The sequence below is a fragment of the Ictidomys tridecemlineatus genome, chromosome 3, assembly GCF_052094955.1.
Source record: "Ictidomys tridecemlineatus isolate mIctTri1 chromosome 3, mIctTri1.hap1, whole genome shotgun sequence".
NCBI classification, from domain to species: Eukaryota; Metazoa; Chordata; class Mammalia; order Rodentia; family Sciuridae; genus Ictidomys; species Ictidomys tridecemlineatus.
This window is the reverse complement of record NC_135479.1, coordinates 167,484,363-167,504,288: the sequence shown is the minus strand read 5'-3', so window position 1 is coordinate 167,504,288 and position 19,926 is coordinate 167,484,363. Positions and strand designations below refer to the sequence as shown.

The 19,926-nt window shown below is 35.1% G+C and overlaps 1 protein-coding gene across 4 annotated transcripts in view; it reads right to left on the bottom strand.

The window, feature by feature from the left end:
* Dcbld2 (discoidin, CUB and LCCL domain containing 2) overlaps positions 1 to 19,926 on the bottom strand; it is a 91,113-nt gene that overhangs the window by 25,915 nt on the left and 45,272 nt on the right. For all 4 annotated transcript variants that reach the window (XM_078044400.1, XM_078044399.1, XM_013362768.4 and 1 more), the window contains 6 exons: positions 19,105 to 19,242; positions 5,977 to 6,028; positions 4,000 to 4,072; positions 3,569 to 3,702; positions 1,979 to 2,019; positions 233 to 448 (listed from right to left, as the gene is read on the bottom strand). In XM_078044400.1, the coding sequence (XP_077900526.1) occupies positions 233 to 448; positions 1,979 to 2,019; positions 3,569 to 3,702; positions 4,000 to 4,072; positions 5,977 to 6,028; positions 19,105 to 19,242 (654 nt within the window). The remainder of the gene's footprint in view (positions 1 to 232; positions 449 to 1,978; positions 2,020 to 3,568; positions 3,703 to 3,999; positions 4,073 to 5,976; positions 6,029 to 19,104; positions 19,243 to 19,926) is intronic.

Here is a 19,926-nt window from a genome sequence, read left to right as displayed (position 1 = left end):
CTTTTCCCCTTACTTTGCTCTAGTTTCTGCGTATCAGAGAAAATATTGAACCCTTGACTTTGAGTCTGTCCTTTGCCATCTTTTATAAAACTACTTCCAGTCATATTAATGCCAGTTTAAAAAAAAAAAACTAAAATCACATACTTAAATTTTCTATGAAAATCTCAGATGTCATCAGATTTCCAAATAAAATGAGTATTATCAATTGCTATACAAAATTATGTCTCTTAACCTGTTATTTTCTTTTCCTTATTCAGATCTATTTGTAACCACTGATACTCATCAGTGACAAAAGCAGCCCAAGGAGGGCCAGGCTTTTTCAGCCTGGCCTTCTCAGGTTTCCAACTATTCTCTTGCCCTGTGTGGTCAGTCCACTCCAGTACAGATGATGCTGTTATTTGAGGATCAGCAATCACACCCGATTCCATCCCTAGTGTTCCATAACAACCTGAAAGAAAGCAGGAAGTACATTTGGTTTCTGTACAGAATTCTGTAGGCAGACACATAGTAAACTCAAGATCTTTATAAACTTGTTTATTGCAGACTGCTAGGCAAGTGCTTCTTGAAACTATATCTTTGTGTATAATCAGGAAGCCTACAAATAATTACTTATAATGCCTAATACAAGTACTATGTAAATAGTTGTTACACTGTATTGTTTAGGAAATAATGACAAGAAAAAAAAATCAGTACATGTTTGGAACGTATCCAATTTTTTTCCCCCAATGTTCTCAACTAGCAGATGCGGAACCATGGATACAAAGGACTGACTGCATTCATTTACAAGCAGTAACTGTTAGTGAATGGAGATAACATTACCTTGCCCCAGGACATCAACCAGATAAGTGGGCAACTCAATCCTTTACCTCCTTCAGGTTTTTGTTTGTATGTCACATTCTCCATGAAGCCTGCCCTGATCTACTAAAAACTTCAAACCAAGTCCTCCTGCGTTTCCTATCCTCCTTCCTTGCCTTATTTTTCTACATTTTTATCAGATTATAAATAGTACATTGTAAACAATAATATATTTATTATTTGTCAATCTCTCATTACAAGAATGTAAGCTACAGGAGGGCAGGAGAGTTCTCACTACCAGCAGAACAGTGCCTGGCAAATGAAAAGTGGTACTCAGTAAATATTTCTTTGGTCAAATGAATTCCTTCTTCAGAGAAGTTTAAAAATCATCTTCTCTAAGCAATCTTCTTTGCTTCCAACATAATTTCGCGATTAATACAGAGCCTGTGGTTTATTTTGTTCATAATATTATTAGGCACCTTTTTTGGGGGGTTGGGGTACCAGGGATGAACTCAGGGATGCTTAACCACTGAGCCACATCCCCAGCCCTATTTTGTATTTTATTTAAAGATAGGGTCTCACTGAGTCGCTTAGCACCTTGCTTTTGCTGAGGCTGTCTTTGAACTCATGATCCTTTTGCCTCAGCCTCCTGAGCAGCTGGGATTACAATTGTGCACCACTGTGTCTGGCTACCAGGCATCTACCTTGTTCATTATGTTTCTATGACAAGTAAATGAGAAAATGCAAAAACCAGCAGTTGGCATGGTGTTTGAAAAATATTAGTTTGTTTTATTTATTTATTTAAAGATTTTTTTAAGATGGACACAATATCTTTATTTATTTTATTTATTTTTATGTGGTGCTGAGGATCGAACCCAGTACTTCATATGTTCGAGGCAAGTGCTCTACCACTGAGCTGAAACTCCAACCCCAGTTTATTTATTTACTTAATTCCCCCCACCCTAGTATTGGGGATCAAACCAGGAGTCACTCTACCACTGAGCTATATCTCCAGACATTCTTCAAACAAGATTTCATAAGTTGCCCTGGCTGGTTTCAAACCTGTGATCCTCCTGCCTCAGGCTCTGGAGCAGCTGGGATTCCAGACATGGATCACTATGTCCAGCTCCAAATATTAGTTATCATACACATTATTATAATATAAAGTCCATGAAAGGCTTACCACTTGTCTTAAATGTAAAAAGACTTGTAGATAAGTGTCCCCTGAAAGAGAGAAAGATTTTTTTTAATGACACACAACACACGACTTCCTCATATTTATCTCAGTGAAACTTTTTTTCTTGGTTTGTTTTTTCCCTCCACTGTTTTAAAGAACTAAAGTTTCCACAGTTAAAAATTAGATACCTGGTATTGTTCTTAGTCTCATTTCTATGCAGAACAACTTTTGAAATCAGCATGAACAACTTTCTGTATAAGTATCTAACTCCTAGTTTCACATACAGTTATGCAAATATGTCAATGTAACCTTTGGTATGTACTTTTTTTTCTTTTACATGAAATAAATAGACCCTAAACTTTTCTGTGCTTCTAATGAAAGTACATGTGAACCACGTGTAGACAACCAACATGTCTGAGAGCGGGTTTCAGTGTCAGAATGTAGTATTGTGTCTGGATTTCACGGGAATGAGCAGAATGGGTGAGCTGAGGATGACGGGAGATGAGATATATGTGGAATTTGCCATGTGGCAGGTAGTAAGACTCCAGGGCACCTGGAAGAATAAGACTGTCAGTGCAGACTCCTGCCCTTAATACCACGTTCAAACTGTCACAAAAGCACAGAATCTATCTATATGTTTTTAAAGTATGAAAGACAGAAGTCACATACACAAACACTTCTTTCTAGTGGTAGAACAGAGGAAAGGAATAAAAGAAGGGATTCAACACCATGCACAAGACACTAAAGAAAAGGAAGGTAGCTTACTGCACACCATGGCTGGACAAATGAAAGCCCATGCATGGCCCATTGTGTATGGCCAGTGGGCTAAAGTTGTGAATAAAACAAATGAACAAAAATAAGTGACAGAGAAACGAGGCCCATAAAGTCTAAAATACATACTAGATGGCTCCTTAAGGAAAAAGTTTGCTAACTCCTCTGTCCTGTTCTGGGCATGGGTCATACTCCTATCATCTGAATCTGGTCTAGGATGAGAAGCTGACTTCAGTTACGCTTAATACTATCTGTAGGACCAAGAATATCTAAAAGGCAATGTTTATTTTAAAAAGCCTACTAATATGTATTTCTACTTAATGTTGCAATTCTCCTGTATTTGATGTCTAATCTGTTTTGTAAAACAGCAGAATGTGGGGACCATGAAATTACATTCTTGAATATTCTCTTGGGGTGAGAAGGACATTCCTAATATCTCTGCTTCATACCAAGATTTATTTTATATTCAAAGTATTTCAATTATCATTGACCCATCTTGGTTTGTGTAGTTCTGCCTTCTGATTCTTACAGTAAGAATTTGGCAACAAACCTCTAAACTTTTACTCCAGAATATTTCAACATTTACAAAAGAAGAAATAAATTTCCCTTCCAAACAACTAGCTTACTGAAGTAGAACAAATCAAAATAGTGTGATATTGCTTATACTCCTGAAAATACTAAGACATGGAGAACAAAATGGTTGAATGCTTACTGCATAAAAGTTATTTCAGGAACACCATGAAGAAAGAGTAATTTTGTTGCAATCTAGCTAGTTCCTATATCCCCCCACCCAACATGCTTATTATAATTAGCATATATACTTACACCACAGATGTGACGTTGTTAGCCAAAGAACTTTCATAGTATGGGATGCCTTTACTAATTACAACACTGATTTGGCCACCTAACACATTTGACACCACTCCTGCATGCACACCAGCCATGCACAATGGTGAGGACTTGAAAAAGGAAAAAGAAAAGGTTTTTATTTTTCATTTTTTGGGAGTAATTTTATACAAGCAAGATACTTGTACTTCCTCAATCAGTTGATCAGGGGAGTTTTCTCATAAAAACATGATTGATTGATGCTATAGGACAACACATTTTTAGCAGAAGAAAAAGAATAAAACATTACATATTCCTAAAAAGAAATATTCCTTAATTGAAAGGATGAAGATATATAATAGATACATATCTATCTATTCTAGAGTTAAAAAATAAAGTTTATCACAAATTTAAATCTATATCCAACTTACGTCTCTATATCCATGAGGAATTGTTCCAGATATCTCAACAAAAGGAAGCAGACAACCAGCTGGACAGTACTTACTGGCAAACAAAAACAAGTAAAAGATTATATAACACTGTACTTGCTAAGGTTTACATAAAAAATACCACACATACATGTTTCAGTTCAATGTAACTAGCATCGCCTTCTATACTGACAGAACCACCACTACCAAATGCCCTTCAGACTTTCTTCTACCCACACTCTCAACATGTCCTCATATTATCTACAAAAATGTTCTTACATTCTACATATTGCTTTGACACTTCATAATGAACGGCAGATCAAAGAGAGATTCATCATATTTCATGTTTATTATATTGTCTGTTGAATATGGGCTGTGCTAGAAACTGGGTTTACAAAGGTCACCCAAGTAAATATGGCTCCTGCAATCATAAAGTTAATATTCTAGTGACAGAAAAAGACATTAAAACAATACTTGTACAACTACTTAGATTTTGATTCTTCTATAATGAAAAGGCACTTTGAAATAACTGGGAGAATTTTAATGTAATACAAGTAATACAAACATTTGGTAACCTTGCTATGTCATGGAGCATTCTAAATGTTTTGAGTAATCCACACAAGAATTCTATGTGGTAAATACTATTATTATCCTCCTTGCAGAGAAGGAAAATAAAGAACTCTGTGTCAACAGACCTGCTGAAAGGCAGATGTGCTCCAGAGACTGTACTGTTACACAGAGCTCTCTGCACAGTTCAGGGACTGGGGCTCTAAGAAAGTGAAAGCTTAGCAGTGATCTGGCAGATGGAAGAAGTAAGAGGTGGGCACTGTATAATTGATCACTAGGAAAAGCATGCTCTGAGGCAGGACGGCCTGGTGTGTGTCTGCAAGAGCAGATGGCTGATGCAGGTACAATGAGTGAGCAAAATGAAGGTCAGAGAGATGGGCAGAGATCACATCATGCGGAGGCCCTGTGAGCTAGGGGATATGTTTCTAAGTAATAATAGGAAGCCAGTAAAGGATTTGACAGCTTACATACATAATCTGATTCATATTTTTTAAATAAAGATTATTCTAGCTCCTAAGAAGAAAAGAGACTGCAAGAAATCATGAGAGGAAGCTGGGGTGGTGGTGAAGGAGCTAGAAGTGGAGGGAGACAAGCAGACTCTCTACCAACTGATGTCTGGGTTACTAGTGTTGACCAGGATCCCTCAAATGCTAAAGCCAGCACTCTTTCCACAACAGCAGGTTGGGAGGAGGTCGGTGACATGGGTCTTGAAAGATGAGAATGATTGTGTCTAGCATAGGGAATAAAGTCATTCTATGCAAAATGTCTGAGAACTCAGAACCAGTATAAATAAATAGTATACATAGATAAGATTGGAAAATTGGCCCACTGCTACTTGTGCATGACTTTGAAGACTAGACTAAGGAATACGAACAACTTCTTATAAGTTTCTCGAGATTTTTAAGCAGGTAAAAGATCACATACACATTTTAGAATGCCACTTGGAAGTTGTTTGAAATTAGAAAACCAGCAAAGATGAGAAATAGGAAATCTATTAAAAGATAATCTTAGTCTAAGCAAAAAAAAAAAAAATCGATAAAACAGAAATAGTAGTGAAATGCTACTTGGGAAAGAACACTAAAAAATTCTGTAATAGCTTAAACCATCCCCATTCCTTTTCTCTAAAAGAAATAAATAAAATAAAATGAAATAGTATTATTACTCTTATAAATACTTTTGCCAGGCTTTAGAAAGCAACTAGTTCTATTTTTAAAGCATTTAAAAATTTTACTTTCATTTTGAAGGCTTATGCTACAATTAAAGCAAAATTTAAACAGGCCAATTAAATGGCTTTAAATAATCTCTAATTTTCCACTCTTGAAACAATGATTGTGTCACATATTATATATTAATCTTCAGAGTAAAAGAATAAAGTGTGCATGCACAAACACACAGTCATTAATATGGTCATACCTGAATTCAGGTTCCAAAAAATTGGATGCAGTGTCCAAACAAGTAATTAGATCTAGGGAAAAAAAATTCAATGATATTCAGGTTTATTACTTTTGTTTAAACATCAAGTATTACAGAATCTCAAATTATATTGATGTAAATTTCAAAATCTCAACAGTACTAAAAATTACAAATTTTCACCAGGCGTGGTGGTGTACGCCTATAATCCCAGTGGCTTAGGAGGCTCAGGTAGGAAGATCACAAATTCAAAGCCAGCCTCAGCAGATTAGTGAGTACTTGGCAACTCAGTGATACCTTGTCTCCAAATAAAATATAAAACAAGGGCTGGGGATGTGGCGCAAGTGGTTAAGCACCCCTGGGTTTAATCCCTGGTTAAAAAATATATATATATAAATTTTTGTTAATCATAGTTATTTCTCTCATACGATATGTCTTGATTCTGGGAGCTATAACTCCTTAATACTGTTTTCTATTACATCATCTCCTGAAGTCATATCATACATGCAGAACATACATATATAAGTAAAATTTGTACACTCTTTAGAATGGCTTCTATAAAATACAGCTCCAACAAAGAAAACCATTTCTTGGTTGTTATTATGACTAAAAATGATCCTTTGATGTTTACACACAAGGAAAATAATGACAAATAAGAAGTGAGGTAATTCTGTGGCTCTAGCTAACTGCATTTGAAATCTGGTCCACAGACAGAAACTGCAGCATCAGCATCTTCTGAGAACTTAGAAGATATTCAACCCCATCCAGATTTACAGAATCTCCGGAGAGGGCACTCAAGAATTTGTTTTGAAAAACATTCCAGGTAATTCTTAGGCACACTTAAATTGAAGAATCACTGCTCTAAAGAAATAAAAACTCAAATATTTTTTTTCTATCTAGAAATCAATATATCCAAATAACAGCTTAAACTACCTCTAATTAAGACCTAGTTCCTAGGCTATATAACAGGAAGTTTTCAATTAATAACAGTGGCTTCCTTCTGCTCTTGGGATTGAGAACAAAGCCCTCAATGTGGTTCAGAGTCTTAAAGGATTTGGTTCCTCCTCTCTCAACTCTTGTCTTGTACCCACCTTGGCTTCTCACCACTAACCCTCTTTGGAGACTCTGGCACATGATGCTCTTTCAGGCTGGAAGATTTTTCCATTATCCCTTAACCTAGCTGACTCCCCTGTAAGATCTTATCTGTTAATTCCTCATAGAAACTGCCTTGACCTTTCTAAGCCAAACTCCATTAGCACATAGTAGGTACTAAGTTTTGTTTGTTTTAATGAGCAGTTGACTATTACATGTTCTCAGTATACCATATGCTATGTGAGATTGCTTTTGTTGATGGAATTACTAATTATAAACAATATGACTTTGTAATGTCTAGTCGCTGGACAAAACTGGGACAGTCTTCATCACTGCACTGCCAGCAGCAATTACAGTATGGAGGACATGCTGGAGACTTTCCTTGAAGATTACTGAATCGATTGAAGAATGAAGTTTCTGATCATTAGTGTTTGGCTAAGTTCAATCATTTACTAACCTGAAGGGAAGCAAATTAGGAAAAAGACCCAAAGACAATCACAAAAGTAAGATATTTTACATATAAATGTTTGGTTAAGAACTGTCAAGAAGGTTACTACATTGATGGAGCAGCATACTTCCTAACACACAGCAGGTACATAAAGCTGATACATTATGTCCCCCAAAGCAAACCTAAGATAACTGATTACTCTATTTTACAATTCTAAAGAAATTTTATATTTATTATCCAAATGAAATAAGTCTTAAAAAAGAGCATAAAAAGTACATTATGCTAATTGGAAAGTGGCATTATGAGAGCAATTGTATGGATCATATGCACACATCATAGGCATTGAAATGATTAACTTACATCTGTGTTTTAGGGGTAACAAGCCTCCACAGGGGTTCCCTACTACTTAGTTGACTGACTTTGAAAAGCAGACAAACTGAATTATGTACACTCTATAGTTACGCTTGTCAGTCTTTGAACAGCATCAATGAAAATCAATTTTCCACTTTCCTGCTCCACCAAAAAAAGTTCCAACTTCTAAGATTAAAAATTCAGCTTCTAAGATTAATAGCCTGTGATGAAAAAGTACCTGTGTGGTCCAACATGGCATTCAAGCCACAAGATGACTGCCAGCTGGCCTGGTTACCTTCACAGCACACGCCAGAAAGCTGGTTGACAATGGATATATTTGATCAGAACAGGGCTTTGGTTGTAAATTTGTGCAGTGCTTACCCTCCACATTATGCCATGCAAATGTGCAAGTAATTGCCCTGGCTCTAAAATTCCATTAAGGCTCAAAAAAGCTCCTTTGGAGGAAAATAAGAATTAAAAATAGTTCAAGGAGGGACAAGAAGACTGAAGAAAGGGAAAGCAAGCCACAAGTACAGACTCTGACATTTACAACTTCACAAAAGCAAGTAAAACATTAAGCAGGGAATTAGATTATGTGTCTTTCTTGAAAGCTTTCCCCAAGTAAACAGACTTTCAGAAAATTGTTGCTACTACAAGGGTCCCCATTAATGAAAACACAGCCCGGGAAAGAAACAATCTGTCTCTAACACTTCTGATTGAAATGTTTAAATGAAGAAAACTAAACCCTCTACAGAGTCTGGAACAAAATCCTCAAATTTAAAATTAAATTTTGATATGGGTACAGCTATAGTTTAGATATGAGGTGTCACCCCATTGCTGTTAATGCAAGGATATTCAGAACTGAAATGACTGGATTGAGAAAATTCTAACCTAATCAGTCCATCCTACTTTGAAGGGATTGGCTAGATGCTAACTGCAGGCAGGTGGGGCATGGCTGTTTAAGGTGAGTCAGTGGAGATGTTCCACAAGGCTGTATCTTCCCTGTTATCATCCTTCCCTGCTTCCTGATACCACCATAAACTGAGCAGTTTTCCTCTGCTGGGCCCTTTCCTTGCGATGTGCTGCCTCATCTTGGGCCCAGAACAAAGGAGTTGGATATCTATGGGTTGAGACCTCTAAAACCATCAGCACCAAATAAGCTTTTCTTCAGTTACTCTTTTCGGGTATTTTGGTTAAAGTGATTAAAAAACAAACAAACAAACAAACACTAAAACAGGTGCTCAGACAAAGGGGGTTGGGGAGATTAGAGAGACAGTCTTTTAAACCAAGGATGCTGGAACAATTTGATATCAAGAATGAAATTGGATATGTACCTCATGCTCTATGTAAGAATTATTCAAAGATGATCTAAATTTAAGAACTAAAACTAAAGACTTTTATAAGAAAATACAGGAGTAGAAATCAGGGATGTAATTTAAAAAATACTTAGAGGTAAATGAGAAAACTGATGTAACATATCAAAACCTCTCGGACAATATAAGGTAGCGCTAGGAGGAAAGTTCAACGCACTGAGCTCATTCATTAAAAGAACAGAAAGTCAACAAATAAATAACCTAATATTATACCTCAAAGCCCTAGAAAAAGAAGAACAAATCAACACTGAAAGACAGGAAAATAATTAAAATCAGAACTGAAATCAATGAAACTAAAACAACAACAAAAAAATCCAAAAAAATTGACAAACTAGTTGGTTTTTTGAAAAAATAAATTGATAAACCCTTAGCCAAGCTACCAAAGAGAAAGAAAACTCAAATTACTAAAATTTGTGATGAAAAAGCAGTACATCCTGACCTTAGATTAAGAAATGGTTCCTTAGATATAATGAAAAGAAAAGGCACCAAAATAAAAATAGATAAACTTAAGTTCATCAAAATAAAAACTTTTGTGCTTCAAAGGACACTATTAAGATAGAGAAAGACAGCTTAAAGAAACAGTGAAAATATTTGCAAATCATATCTGATAAGAGTCTATAATCCAGAATACTTGAAGAATATTGAGAAGTGACATCATAACAACATATATCCATGCGATGGAATGTTATTTGGCCATAAAAAAGGAATGAAATATTGATACATGCTACAATATGAATGAACTCTGAAAACTTGTAAAGTCAAAGAAGCCAGTCACAAAAGATCACACACTCTGATTCAATATAAAAATCCAGAACAAACATATCTACAGAGAAAAAAGGTAGTTTGGTCATTATCTAGGATTGGTGAGGCTCGGAGTAAGAAATGGAAAGTGACTGCTATTAATTATAATGCTTCTTTTGAAAATGTTCTAAAATGGACTTTGATAAAGATTGTAAAATTAAATATACTGAAAAGTGGTGAATGTCATACTTTATGAGAATTGTATGGCATACTTTATGTGAATCATATCTCAATAAAATTATTATATAATGTTTAAAAATTTAAAAAAAAAGATTTCACAGAAGTAATCTCAATTTCTTTAACATATAGCACTTCTGCATAGATGAGTAAAATAAAGCCCAGTAAAAGGTTCAGCATTAGCACTTCTTTCAATCATTCATTTGTTCATTTATTCATTCAGTAAATATTTAATAAATACTTCAGTAAATACTTAATCTCAGTAAATATTTAATAAGCACATATTTTGATTCAGTTAATATTTAGTATTTATTAAGCCATGTATTATGACCAGGTGTTTTCCTAGGCATTAGAGAGAGAGACAAAAATCCCTGAGCATAGGAAGTATACCTCCAGAGGGAATATGGTGGAGAAAATACGCAATATTAGAAAGAAAAATATAGTGTGGTAGAAGAAGATAAGTATTTAAGGAAAATAAGGAGAGTGAGGAAATTAGGAAATGTTAAGAACTTACAATTTTAAGACTAGTGTTCAGGCTAGGCCTCATTTGAAAAGATGACGTCTGAATAAAACAAGAAAATAGGTGAGGAAGTGAGTGAGGTATGAGATATATGGAAGTGAAAATAAGTAGTGGATATCACAAAGGCCCAGGTGGAAGCATGCCCAGAAGGACCAGAGTGAAGATGGAGAAGACAAGGAAGAGACAAAGTCAGACAAGTAACAGGAAGCCAAATCCTATAAGGTCTTGGTGGTAAAGACATTTTGCAGAAGGAGATGGGACTTTTCATTTTAATGAGATCACTCTAAACAGCGAATTGAGAGTAGACTGAAGGGGAAAGAGCAAAAACAAAGGTCACTAAGGATTTTACTGACATAATTGAGGCAAGAGTTGATGGTACCTTGAACTAGAGAGACAGTAGTGGAGCTGTCCAGGTGAAGTTAGATTCTGATATACAGACACATTCATCTAGAGAGGCAGATGGCTATGAATTTGAGACAAAGAGAAAAGTCAAAGAAAAATGGTAAGGTTTCTGAACTGAGCAACTTATAAGATGACTTTACACATTAAGTACTAAACACGTATAAAGCACCCAATTATGCCAAATCTACTTTACTGTGTCCTATAATACCAGAAAATCAGTGATATATCTGTTCAAGATGTAGGGGAGCATGTAATTTACTACAGTTTTAACTATGAGCCTCTATGTAGAATTTTTTTGAGGGGGAGGTCATTTTAGTCCAATACTTAATAAATACAAAAGACTGAGGCACATCTGTAATTACATAAAATACTAATATGGTACATTTCACTAGGGTCCTCTGGACAAAGAGATGCAGCAATATTAAGCAGAACGTCTGAAGCAGACAGGCACTCACTCTCTCCCTTGTTCAACCTAAAGGAGAATTAGCATCTGTAGAGTCCATTCCAGTCTTGACTGTAATCTAACCCAAAGGTAGAGTAGCTGGAAAGCCTATAAAAAGAACTTCTGACCTTCCCCTTCATCTGCTTTCCTTAACCATCCAAGAGGAAGCAAGTCTCAGTGACTGTGAAGGCAGGGTGGTGTGACTATGAGGAAGAGCACGAGAGAATGTAAGGACAGTAGCAAACCAATAATCAACAAAGGGATAAAAAGTTTCATGATTTTTGTAATGAAGATACTAATACCAGTTTTCTAAGAAAACTCCAAATTTAGCCATATTACTATCTGTCGTAATTCATATACACAGGCTTTTTAAAATTTAAGTATAATTTAAAAGAATTCTCATGATAAATGCAAAGGCTAGAGAACTTTATAATTGCTTCATGAAGTATTTACTTAAACATGAAATCTTAAATTGATCCACACATAATATTGTAAAAATGATACTTGTTTTATTTGTTAAATCAATCCAAAAAATAACAGCACTTTGGTTACTCTCAAGAAATATTTTTGATTAACAGCATTTGGTATTTTTGAGATTGCTGAACTGAGAAAAATATTTATTTATGTTTTTCCCTAATCAATACTGTTTTATATTCTTGAACGAATTGAAAAGACTCTCATTAGTATTAGAACCCATTTTTACAACAATGCAACACCATCTACATTAGCTGTGGCATATTATTTTTGCACAATTGATAACATTGACTTATAAAGGAAGGGAAGCCTTAGTGTATTTATTCTAACTCAAAAAGCATAAAGTATGACTCCTAAGTTACTGTGTTTAACAGAAGTGAGAAAACATAAAGATAATATATATGTACAAATTCTATTCCTATATTTGCTCTAAGTTCTTTGAATAACTAATTACAAAATTTTCAAGAGCCTGAAGGAATATGTACTCTTGCTTTCATAATCCACACCCTGTCAGTTAGCTTGCTGTGTGATGTCTCCTTTGTTCAAGTGCTGGAGGATGTGGGATAAGGCTGATATGGCTGCTAAATTCTCCTGACACTATTAATATTACTGTGTGACCTTAAGGCTAATTCCTCCTTTCCATGATAGAAATCTGGCAATGATTTGTACCAGGTGCAATTTTGTTATGAAAGATTTACATACACAGAACATAACCTATTCAGAATCAACTAGCATTTAGAAAGTGCCTGATCCTATACTAGGTATTCTTCCTCTTCTCCATTTACATAATTAGAGTGGAGATGAAATTTTAAATTCCTTTCAGAAAAATTATAATCCATCTATGGATTATATCACAGATGAAAAATTAATGCTTTCTTCTGAATGACGCATGTATGGCTCAGTTGTAAAAGCAATAAATCACACTGATAGGCTATAAGCCACATTTGGTTAATTGGGTCAAAACAAATTCTTTTTTATGCTTAAATTCCTATTGAGATAGAACACAAGGGGCCCAATGCCCTGTCTATGGTATTTTGAACAAACGGCTATTTTTGTGGATGGCCTTCACTGTCCCAGGGTTTAACTAGGCAGCAGCTCTGAGCCTGCATGATGGGGTGGAGGTGAGGTTGGGGTTAGAATCGGGGTTGTCACTTCTGCATCCAAGGCTGCTTCTCTTATTACTGACATAGGGACAACCTGTAGCACCAACGCTGCTGCTTTTGCTGCTGCCACCACTGCCAGACCTGGCATGAGATGACCCTCCAGGCTTGCCAGGGTATTATCCTACAGCCTCCTGGGGTAGTTGTGGTGAGCACCTCCACAATCTCATGACAGTGGAGTGTAAGAGGACATAACAAATGCAAATCCTGGTGCTGAGAGCAGAAGCTGGCAAGATGCCACAGAAATTCTACTCACTTGTATAGCAGCTGAGTGGCCTGTGTGAACCCACCTCTTTAAGATGCCTATAAAGTTTCATTCCTCACATCCTAGGAGAGCCAGTCCCAGAACCCCGTCTCATGCACTGCCTCCTTTAGGCTTAAACACAGCCCAATAAAGCCTCATTGTAATGAAATTGCTGCTTGCCTCAAGATTGTTATTTTGAATTTATTAAAGAAGCCCAAAGTTAAGCTGGAAACACTAAGAACTGGCAACACTAAGAGCGGAGAGGTGGTCACAGCAAAGGAGCTGCACTTGACCCTTTCCTGATTTCTATACTAACTGAGCCAAGGAACTCTTGGTTGATTGGTAACTTCCTGTGTTAAAAATATAATAAAAGACATATTATAAGCTAGCACAATTCTTTGGTGACCTACACAGTATCTAGGACACTTTTAACAAATACATCAGTATTAACCAATAGTGAAGGACACAGCCACAGGACAGCACAAACACAGCACATGTGTGGTTCCTTTACATAATTCCTAACATACTCAAAAAAAAAAAAAAAGACAGAAAGACTGCAATCATTAGGGTGTGCTTCAGGATATTTACATGCCACCTTGATATAAACTTCATTCCATGTGTTGAAGTGACTCTTTTGATTAAAACCATCTGAACAGATAAATTCTGTTTTAAACTTTATCTTTGCTAAATTGGTAACACTTTGCTCCTAAACACCCTCATTTTATAAATTAACACTAAAATGGTTATTTTGGGCATTTTATATTATATACACAAACATTATGCATATTCAGTCTTCATTTTCCTGTAAATAAATGATATAAAGATATGAACGCACAGTTGGGCTTGTGGCTCAGCCGTAGAGTGCTCACCTAGTGTGTGAGAGGCCCTGGGTTCAATCCTCAGCACCATATAAAAATAAATAAAACAAAGGTATTGTGTCCAACTACAATTAAAAAATAAATATTAAAAAAGATATGAATGCAAACTAAAACTTCATTAATAAGATCTTACTAAAATGAGTTTCAGAGTTTTAAAACGTTTGAAACCCACAATAAAAATCATAAATAGAAATCTGGCTAAGGGTAACACTCTAAAGAAAACAGACTATATAAAATTATTGCATAGTTAAGGCAGCAATCTAAAAAATTCACACTCTGTTTTCAAAACCAAAAACATTCCATGTGGGTTGAGGGGCATTGGGGGGGCAATCAGTTACAGAAATTTGAACTCTATTAGAAAGGAGTTCTTTATTCTGCCTGTTTCATTTATAAGTTTATGTAATCTGATGTAAGATGGAAGAAATGGAAAACATTTGCAAAAAAAACAGTTAAAGAATGCAGCAATCAAGATTTTATATCACTGCCATTAATTCTAAAAATAATCTATCATATGGCGACAATAACCCTGTCAAATGGGAGTATTTTTCAGGCTCGACTGTTGACAAGTCTTAGGCACACTGTTATCAGACTCTCTGAGGCAGAGGCAATGAATGGACAAGTGCTTATGAGTTCTAATCAGGAAGAATGTTAGTATCTACCCTGGGTCATTTTGTTTCACAGAAAAATTTAAACTATTTGCTATTTTCCTCCAGGAAAAAAAAAAAAAGGTACGCTTTAGAATGACCATTACAAATTTTTAGATAAGTGAATTCTAAAGTAATGAGGTTGAACATTACTCTTAAAGTGATGGTTCCAGAATAACCACTTTACAATTGTGCATACAAACACACATAACAACCCAATATGGCCACATTCAAATAAAATGCTGCCTTGAAGACTTGAGCCTTTTAATGCAAATACAGACATGTCTCCTAAATTCACTGTTCTATAAAATAACTTTAAAAAAAACATTTCCCAGAATCCTCCTAGAAATGTTGAGCTCCTAAAAACTGGCCATCATTGAAGAGATTAAAAAACAGAAATTCAGATCCCACATCTATAACTTTGAGTCTAATGGTAAATGCTGTTTTTAAGGTTTTGTTTTTGTTTTTGTTTTTTTAAGAATGAAAAAGTATTATCAAACTAGATACAAAGGTCTGAGCTACCAAGTTTGGACCTCTGAGTGGTTGACTTTGCCTCTTACAGTTAAGACCAGTAATAACTTGGGAGTTTCTCTACATAGAACATCTTAACAGTGGTTGTTAATATGAATGTCCAGGATCCCTCAAAGGTCCACACAAATCTTTAATTTTTCAGAAAGTCTAGTTAAAATTTCATGGGATTATACCCATTTGGGGTTAGAAATACTAATCCTCATATTTATTGGAAGTGTTGACTCATAATTTTATGACTCTTTCCTTGCTACCCAATGGGAAATAGAAATTTTTTCTTTTACTGGTAGATAAACTAGTGAATTCTGGTGTATTCTATTCTGGTCGATTCTACTTCTCAGCAAAACTGGTAAAGAAAAAGGCTATGAACTCCTGCTCAAAGATAATTAAAAATAACACAGAAAAAAAGAAAGTTTTATAAAACTAGACACAGTATTTTAAAAGTATAAAAAAAAAGCATACAAAACAGAATTAGAAGAGGACACTAGGGACAGTGCCCAAGACATGACAAGGCACCACAGTAGTTCTGAGTTTCATTCAAGAAGGTGTCCTTCTGTCCAAAGTCTTTTATTACAACTCAAATTGCTCAAAAAAAAAAAAAAAAACCTCAAAGAAGATGAATCCTAATTCAAAGGGGACTATTCTTCCCTGTAGAAGATATGCTCAGTTGCAATATCTTTAAAAACTGATATAATTCTGTATTTTGTTCATAAGACAACCTCTTACTTCGATCATCTCTTATCTGGTCTCTTCTAATAGCCATTTAATTAATCATCCTACAGTATTCTTCTCTTTGATCTACTCTTCAGAGAGAAAGGAAAATTATAAAAACAAAAATGTAAACCAAGTCATATCACTACTCTGCTTTATCAATTTCTATGCACTCTTGGGAAAAAGCTCTAATCCTTCTATTTTCTATATGACACTATAAGCAAGATCTACTCTTCCACTCACTCCACTCCTGCCACAGGGCTTTTCCCTGCAATTCCTCCAAAGCTGCTTCCTACCATCAGGTCTTTGCATCTACTGTTCTTTTCCCTAGAATGTTCTTCTTTGTCTGCCTGAAATTTCAAATTAATCCTTCAGTTCTAAGCTAAAGTAGCTTCCTCAGAAAAGCTCAGCTCTTTATCAATTTTCCATCCCCTAAACCCCTCTGGCCTCCTATCATTTATACTTACCATAACCACAACTAGCAATCAGTTGCAAGCCCTACAAAGGCATGATGGTGTGTATCTTAAATATTGCTGTGTCCACAGTACCAAGCATAAACAGGAAATAAGAGAATACAATCTTGCAAAGGAGTCTTGTGCAAAGTACCAAACATTAGTCTACTTGGATAAAACTGACTCTATCAACAGCACATACCATGTAGCATTAATGAGTCTTTGCTGGAGTGTACAACAAATAAGTAGCTTTTGAAGCAAGATTCTTCACACTCTTTTAGTCTCAAATACTCTAAATCTTCAAGTAGATTGCTAAGTGAGGGACATATTACTTGAAAATATTCACGGAATTCATTGTGGTAGCTATGTTTCCTGAACGGAAAAAAAAAAAAAATCGAGGAGCTCAAACAAAGCCAATCAGCCTTCAAAATACATGAGTCACTACAAGAAATTGTGACTGAAAGGCCACCCAAGAAGTAATAAGAATTCAACCGATGTTCTCTAGAAAGATAGTTTAGCCAATTTATTTATGTTCAAATGAAACAAATGTTTGATGAATGGGACAGGATAAGCAAAAAATTAAGACTTCAGGAGACAGTTGTGAAATGAGGATTTCCCAAGATGATTATCACTTTGGAAAGTATTACTATCAAGAAGTTCCTGATTAAAAACCTGAAATATAGCAGCATAGCTATTTATGTTTGGCAGAGAGGATCTGTAAGTCTTCAACATACTGATCCTGTTATCTGAGAGCACTGTCAATTTTTTAATGCAGGCCATTCAGGTCTCTGTGGGCCAAAAACTCCATATATAAATGTCTAATGTAACACCTTAAAAAAAAAAAAAAGAAAAAGAAAGAGATGTTATTTATTTTCTAGAAATATTCATCTTGAGAAATAACAAGAAGAGAATGGGGAAAATATGAATCAAAATATCATATAAAATATGAATCTAAAATATCTACTAAGACCAAGAAACTTAAGAATATGAAGCAAATCATTCATATTTTTTAATCTTCTCACTTATCAACCTAAGATTTTCAAGGAGTAAAACTGAAAGAACTATAACTATTATCATGTCACTCTGTTCTCTAAATTTCCCTGTAGACAATGGGGTGGGGAAGAATGCATTGTGTATGCTTATAGTGGTGCATGAGGGAAACTACCACCTTGTGTGCCTACCATGCTGTGTGCCTGCAGACACTATATATGTCTGATTAGACTTAGTCCTCACAACTGACACATTCACGGATATATGAGACCCGGTGGTGAAATAACTTGCCAAATCAGCAGGCTAGCAAGTAGCTGAGACAGGTTTTGATTTCAGGGCTACTTGGTATCCTTCCATAACATCACTGTCTTTGTCAAAACATTAATCATTCACTTAGCATAATGTTTCCACTTATTTTCCTTCCATGTTCCATTCTAACAAGTTTTCTTATTTTCTCTGAGAAATAAGCCTTCACACCTGTCCCACTGGTTATGAATTAAGAGAAAGCAGTTTCTTCTTCAAATAGAGCAGCCTCTATCATGTTCTAAATGAAACTCCTAATGAGACATACAGTGCAAATACCTACCACTGCAAAAGAGAAACAGGTTCTCTATACTCAGTCATTCCCAGTATTCAATATACTCACACCTAGAAGGCCCTTAATAATTGTCTCATGTTTATATATAATATGAAGCTGATTTTTATTTTAGGTGATCAACTTAGGTTAATTCAGTGTCAAATGTAAAAATAATCATCTATTTTCTGATTTAAATGATTGTTTTTGATATGTTCTTGTACTAGAAATACTTCTTAAACTTTCTCATGATGGTACCCCTAATAGCAAAGGGGAATAAATGCAAGCCATAATAGCCAAAACACATCAGGAATTTTGTGCATGACTTCCATTTTATCTTAGAGATTCAGGCAAATTTTTTATTCTATTCTATTTAATAGCCTTGCTTTTAATTCTTTCCCCTTCGCATCCTAAAATTAACAATTCCCAAAATAACTCAGCACTTCCCAGAGTACTCCTAGTGGTAGGAGAACCTGCCTATTCTTTGCAAAAAACAGTAAAAGGGTCTTTCACAGAAATATGAAGTTATCAACCGTGGGTAAGAGAGACTTAAATTGAAAATGGTACGTCTCAATAATTCACAGGTATAAAAACAGTTAGTGAAGTTTGTGTTCCAATCTTATAAAAGTGAAAAATTAGTACTTCATCTATTAAGGAAAAGGAAGTATGTGGACTTGATGAAAAAGTTAAGACATTTATTTTTCTGGAATTCTGAAACTGATCTAACTTTGTCAAATTTGTATAAATATTATTAACTATTCAGTCTTTCTATTCTATTCCAATTTCAGATAACAGGAACTCAGAAAAACACTTCTTTTTTGTTGTCAGAAACTGCAAAATGTAGGAACCATTGTATAAGATGAAAATTACCTTGTTTATCGATAACTGAATATGAAGCCAAAAATCCTCGTCCAGAAATATGAATTCCACTCATGAACAACACTGTAATTTCATTGCTTTTTGATTCAATTGAATGGTTCATTTGCAACCCCAGACCACAATATTTGCCTAGAAATAAAAGAAAAGCACATATTTGGTGTGACATTTATAAAATCAATAATATTTGAGATATATATAAAAGAATCAGAATAATATACCAAACTGGGCATTAATTAGTAAAACCTGACTAGGATGTTTAATGATTAAAAATCATATTACTCTGGAAAAAATAAATAATAGTTACTCAAATGATTCAAAAGAAAAAACAGTACAAGGCATTACTGACCTCGTGAAGACTTAATTTTCTATAAAACACCCTTGTTCTCTTTAAAGCAATAAAAAGGAACGTAAAAGTTAACCTATGCAGGCAGGTAGCCACAAATAAATTGTTAATCAACAGTATTCTTAACGTGCTTCACCGAGGACCTCCTAGATTTGTGGCTCAGGGTAGCCCCTCAAATGTTTTATTGGATTCACGCAAGTTTTTCTTCTACAAATTGTCAGGCTTCTACTCAACCTGTTAGGTGATCATGTCCACTCTTGTGGCTTTAACTATGATTTGACAACTCACAAACTTCACCCTCAGCCTTTTGAACTTCAGATTCAATACAAATAACAACCTAACTTCCATCTTTAAATGTCCAACAGATATATAAAAAGTAACATATCCTCATTATATATTTAAGTATTCAAAGAAACAAGAATTAAAGCAAGATATCCATCAATAAATGATAAAAATGTATTTCCTTTATA